The sequence below is a fragment of the Calonectris borealis genome, chromosome 1 (genome assembly GCF_964195595.1).
Source record: "Calonectris borealis chromosome 1, bCalBor7.hap1.2, whole genome shotgun sequence".
Lineage (NCBI taxonomy): Eukaryota > Metazoa > Chordata > Aves > Procellariiformes > Procellariidae > Calonectris > Calonectris borealis.
Window position 1 is genome coordinate 200,818,785 of NC_134312.1, and position 6,000 is coordinate 200,824,784.

Consider the following 6,000-nt stretch of genomic DNA (forward strand, 5'->3'; position numbering starts at 1 on the left):
ATACCTGAAAAGGAAAAGCAGTTTGGATGAAATGGAACAAATTGTACTTGGAGCTGAATTTGCATGCTTTGTGACTAGCTGGGATAGGGCAGTGATGCAGAAATGGCATAATTAGAGGTGGCAGCAGAACCTCAAAAGGCTGAAGGGCACCTGTGAGGCTCTGTAGAGGTCTATGTGGGGCTGCCAGACAGCAGTTTATCACGTCTCTCCTCAGCATGGAAGAGCATTTTGTCTTGATCACTGAGATTCTTACTGCTTCTGTTTTCCACTACTCAATAGCTAATGAAATTGTTAGCCTAATGTTAGTCTGGTGTTTGACAGATCATAGAATCATTAAGTTTGGAAAAGACGTCTAAGATCATCGAGTCCAACCGTCAACCCAACACCACCATGCCTGCTAAACGATGTCCCTAAGCGCCTCATCTACATGTCTTTTAAATACTTCCAGGGGTGGTGACTCAGCCACTTCCCTGGGCAGCCTGTTCCAAGGCCTGATCACTCTTTCAGTAAACAAATTTCTCCTAATGTCCAATCTAAACCTCCCTCGGCGCAACTTGAGGCCATTTCCTCTTGTCCTGTCACTAGTTACTTGGCAGAAGAGACCAACACTCACCTCGCTACAACCTCCTTTCAGGTAGTTGTAGAGCGCAATGAGGTCTCCCCTCAACCTCCTCTTCTCCAGACTAAACAACCCCAGTTCTCTCAGCCGCCCCTCATAAGACTTGTGCTCCAGGCCCTTCACCAGCTTCGTTGCCCTTCTCTGGACACGCTCCAGCACCTCCATGTCCTTCTTGTAGTGAGGGGCCCAAAACTGAACACAGTATTCGAGGTGCGGCCTCACCAGTGCCAAGTACAGGGGCACAAACACCTCCCTGCTCCTGCTGGCCACACTGTTTCTGATACAGGCCAGGATGCTGTTGGCCTTCTTGGCCACAGCCGGCTGTCAACCAGCGCCCCCAGGTCCTTTTCCTCTGGGCAGCTTTCCAGTCACTCTTCCCCAACCCCTGCATGGGGTTATTGTGGCCGAACTGTAGGACCCGGCACTTGGCCTTGTTGAACCTCATACAGTTGGCCTCAGCCCATCGATCCAGCCTGTCCCTCTGCAGAGGTCCCTCTGCAGAGCCTTCCTACCCTCGAGCAGATCAACACTCCCGCCCAACTTGGTGTCATCTGCAAACTTACTGAGGGAGCACTCGATCCCCTCATCCAGATCATTGATAAAGATATTGAACAAGACCGGCCCCAAAACTGAGCCCTGGGGAACACCACTCGTAACCAGCCGCCAACTGGATTTAACTCCGTTGACCACAACTCTTTGGGCTCGGCCGTCCAGCCAGTTTTTTACCCAGTGAAGAGTGCACCTGTCTAAGCCGTGAGCCGCCAGCTTCTCTAGGAGAATGCTGTGGGAGACAGTATCAAAGGCTTTACTGAAGTCCAGGTAGACCACATCCACAGCCTTTCCCTCATCCACTAGGTGGGTCACCTGGTCATAGAAGGAGATCAGGTTGGTCAGGCAGGACCTGCCTTCCATGAACCCGTACTGGTTGGGCCTGATCCCCTGGTTGTCCCGCACATGGCTCGTGAGCGCCCTCAAAACGAACCACTCCATGATCTTCCCCGGCAGTGAGGTCAGGCTGACTGGCCTGTAGTTCCCCGGATCCTCCTTCCAGCCCTTCTTGTAGATGGGTGTCACATTGGCAAGCCTCCAGTCATCCAGGACCTCCCCAGTTAACCAGGACTGCTGGTAAATGATGGAGAGTGGCTTGGCAAGCTCCTCCGCCAGCTCCCTCAGTACCCTCGGGTGGATCCCATGTGGCCCCATAGACTTCTGAGCATCCAGGTGGCGTAGCAGGTCGTTAACTGCTTCCTCTTGGCTTATGGGGGGTTTATCCTGCTCGCCGTCCCTGTCTTCCAGCTCAGGGGGCTGAGTGGCCTGAGGATAACTGCTCTGACTATTGAAGACTTGAAGCAAAGAAAGGCATTAAGTACCTCAGCCTTATCCTCGTCCTTGGTGGCAACTTTTCCCCCCCACATCCAATAAAGGATGGAGATTCTCCTTGGCTCTCCTTTTGTCATTAATGTATTTGTAAAAACTTTTTTTCTTGTCTCTTAGGACAGTGGCCAGGTTGAGTTCTAGCTGGGCTTTTGCCTTTCTAATTTCCTCTCTGCACAACCTAACAAGATCTCTGTACTCTTCTTGAGTCCTCAGTTAAGAGGACTGTTGTTATGAAGGTTTGCAGTATCTGGAGAAAAGTACTGCTCTGCTGTCTGCAATTTGATAACTACTTGTTGTCTCTCCAGGGCATCCCTTAGGGTGTAGAGTAAATGTCAGTTCCCTGGGCATGCTCAGGAGTGGCAGTGTGAACACAAAAATACAGCACTACTTTACTTTAATGTCTTTACAGCTACCTATAGCCTAATGCTACAGTGTCAAAGCATTTGGTCAGTCTCTTTCTGACACTGCTCCGCCACCACCATCGCCTTGGGGTGACTGGGAAGCAAAAGGAACAGAAAGATTGGTTTCTTTCTGTACAACTAGTCTTCATCCCCTTTTAATTAAAAAAAAAAAAATCAAACTTCAAAGTATGTATCAGTGCCTAGGTTTAGCCTTTCTCTGGTCTAAAATTCAGTAGTTCCTTATCTCATATTTCCAGGCTTGTAACTTTCTGTAGTGCAAGAGAAGAGAGAACGTCTTTTCTAGACTTCTGTATTAAGTAACTATAGCTATGGGGTTTTTTTTGTAACCAATTCCTGGGCCTCTGCCTATTCTCTGACTGTTTGTCATTCTTTGATTTTACATTACTCTTTCTTACTGTTTTCCCAAGTTGGTCTGTATCAGTTGACTTGTTTACTCTGAGCTGCAGTCTTTATAGGACTCACTTCTGAAACCAGGTTTTATCAGATCTGGAAAGGGAGCTAGTCCCTGCGTAAACATTTTCTAGGTTGCTGTTGTAAAGATATGTGTATTTTCCAAAGCAAATACTCTGGAATGCCTTAAAATGTCTAATTGTTCTGAAATGGCTTTGCAATCCAGCTGAGACTATTTTCTTAGTAATCTCAGCTTCACTCAAAGGGGAGTGTACTGGAGAAGCTGTGAGCCATTGTACTCTTGCAGGGGCCTTTCTGCATCTGTTATATCAGGAAACATGCTTGCTTTGTAGTAGTTGTTGGCTTTTGGTGTTTTTAACCATGGCCTTACTAACATCTTGAACACAACAATAGGACATGGAGAATGGTGGCTGCAGGAGGCAAGCAGCTCTGGAAGACACTGAAAACAAGAAGTGTGGAATTTGATATACCAGAAAAATTAAAAGCTAAAGTTGTAAAGCCTCTGGCACAGGTGAGCGTATTGAGGAGAAATTAAATGAAATGCCCAAAGGGCAGAAGGAGCTCATCCTTTTGCTTAACATAGTAATAGGTTCAGCAATTAAGAAAAATAAATGAAATCCCATAGCACACCTGTATGATAGAAATGCACGCAATACTTGTAGGTACAGCTGTTCTCTGCGAGCAGTTTCAGGCAGTGTATCTGTAGAGGTCTTCTGCAGAGCGGTTCATTTCTCATGTACTGTATACGCCTAGGTCACACAGCTAGAAGTACGGAGCTAGAGGAGACTGTGTACCATTGAGTAAAGTCCCTTGCTGTACAGGAAACCATGTAATCAATTCACCTTAAAAATGTGTTAGCTCTATCTGTTAGATTTTTTTTTTTTAACTCCACTACTCCTGTTGGAAGTTGTTCGTGTCTTCTAATTTTTGTTCCAATTTCATAAATAGTCCATTAAAATTAATTTGATGTTTGTTGGCAGCTTTTGTGTAGCTTAATTCTTTCTCTGTGTCTACTTTTTCATATCCTTTCTTAGCTTTCATTTTGCTAGGCTGAGTAAGGTAAGCTCTTCTGCTCCCTGAAGAAAGGCTTTGTAGTCCCCTTCTCATTTTTAGAAATCTTCCCCCACCCCCAATTTCATCCACGTTTTACCACTTTTAGTTTTTACCAACATCTATTATCTCACTCCTAAAAAATTGTCTTCCTAAGTCTCCTCAGGGTGCTCGTGAACACACCCATATACTCCCCGTGCCAAGTTAGTGAAATAGAATATTTCAATAAGATGACTGTCAACACTAATCTTGGAAGAAATTTGTAATAGCCTCAGTCTCTCTCAACAATTAACTTGTCCTCTTCCTGATTGGAACCTGTGATATACTTAAGGGTTAGAAAAGCCTTCAGAGAACTTCTTGGTGCTTGCAGTGGTTTGGGTCTTGCTAAATTGCCTGGCACCACACCTGCGATGGTGTCCATCACGCCGTTCTCACCATTGGTGGTGGCACTGCCAAAGAGACTGATGTGAGAAAGGTTATGTTGGAACACAAGGCACTTTAAAGGGGATGAAGTAAGTGTGTTGCAGACATAGCCTACAAGAGGTTATGCGTTGGTCAGACCCTATAGTAAAAGGAACCACGTAAGTACTGAAAAGAAAGAACAGGCAGAGAGGAAAGACTGCTTGCACATTGCTGTGACTAAATCCTGTACTTGTATTTACATGAGCACAGTTAAGAGCAGTTGACTATAAGAGAGGATGGTGAAAGAATCAGTACTTAATTACCATCCTTTAATGTCAATGTTATTTCGGTAGTAATTTATGATATGTTTAGCTCCTTCTGTTGCCTGGAAACTAGACTGGGAGCTGAGTTTAACACCTTAAGAATATGGCTGAAGGACTGCTGCTTTTGGAAAGAGTGTGCAGGCAGTGTCACTGCCTGTAACACTACGACCTGAAGAACTTTAGCTGTTTCTAGGATGTTCTTTAGAATTTTTTGTTTATTACTTCAAAAATACATTACACAAAGGCCTTGACTTGATGAGAAATTACATTTGGGAAGAGTCAGGGAGAGGTAACTTTTTTTTTAAAGTAGGTACAGTGTTTGAAGGTAACTTGTTCTGCAACTTTTTCGAAGTATGTTTTATGTGACATCTGTTACTGTGTTTAGCGTATATTTACAGGCTTGGGCCAGTAGCAGCTTATCTGTTAAGTGTTGCATCTTACAAGTGGTGTTTAGTTAACTTTTGTTAAAAGTTCCTGAATATCTGAAAGGAAATACCTTGCTTCATTTGGAAAGACAGGTGATGGCCATATGTCTTACAACAACAAACAGCCTGAATATTGAGAAAACATCGCTTACTCAAGTCAGTATATAGTCTTCTAGTACTGTTTGAGTGCTATCATCTTTAGTGTACCTCCATGAACTTTGCTGAGGTTTAAACAGAGTTAGATTTAATGCAAGATTAATTATTTTTTTAAATTTGAATTAATACACCAGCTTTTATTGGATTGGTGAAGTCTTTCAGGGTCTGAAGATCAGGCTTGCTCTGTTCACTGGAAAATATCCACACTAGTAGCAAGCTATAAAGATGCTTTATATTAACTTGTTCTGTTAATCTGTTGATAGTTAACATTCTTCTTTTGTGTTTCTTCTTGAGGTAAATCCACCTTACTTTGTGCCGTTGGTTGAAATTGTTCCTCATACAGAAACAGATCCTTCTACTACAGAGAGAACATATGCCCTGATGAAGAAGATTGGTCAATCTCCTGTCAAACTAAGCAGAGAAATTGAGGGGTTTGTTCTGAATCGCCTCCAGTATGCAGTGATAAGTGAAGCCTGGAGACTTGTGGGTGTATGTATATTTTTTTTCCAATTTCTACACACACAAACTACTGGTTTTGTAGATGTGACAAGTGAGATTGTGTATTTAAATTTCCTATAAATTTGTGTCATCTTTGTTAAACTGTCCCTTATGTACATGAAATATATATTAACATGTAAATTAAAAAACAGTAAGAAGTGGTGTCAGTTATAATAGCAAACACTGAGAAAAAACGAAGTGATATGATCATAACGACTATCCCTTATCCTGCTTTCTTTTCAGAATACTGTCATTTTCAGGACAATCAAAAGAACAATCTTAAAAGCACAGAAATCAAAATACTAATTTTCTTTTTT

At 43.2% G+C, this 6,000-nt stretch overlaps 1 protein-coding gene across 2 annotated transcripts in view; it reads left to right on the plus strand.

Annotated features, from left to right (window-relative positions):
• Nucleotides 1–6,000, plus strand: part of CRYL1 (crystallin lambda 1) — a 67,631-nt gene that overhangs the window by 30,466 nt on the left and 31,165 nt on the right. For both annotated transcript variants that reach the window (XM_075139950.1, XM_075139951.1), the window contains one exon: nt 5,480–5,674. In XM_075139950.1, the coding sequence (XP_074996051.1) occupies nt 5,480–5,674 (195 nt within the window). The remainder of the gene's footprint in view (nt 1–5,479; nt 5,675–6,000) is intronic.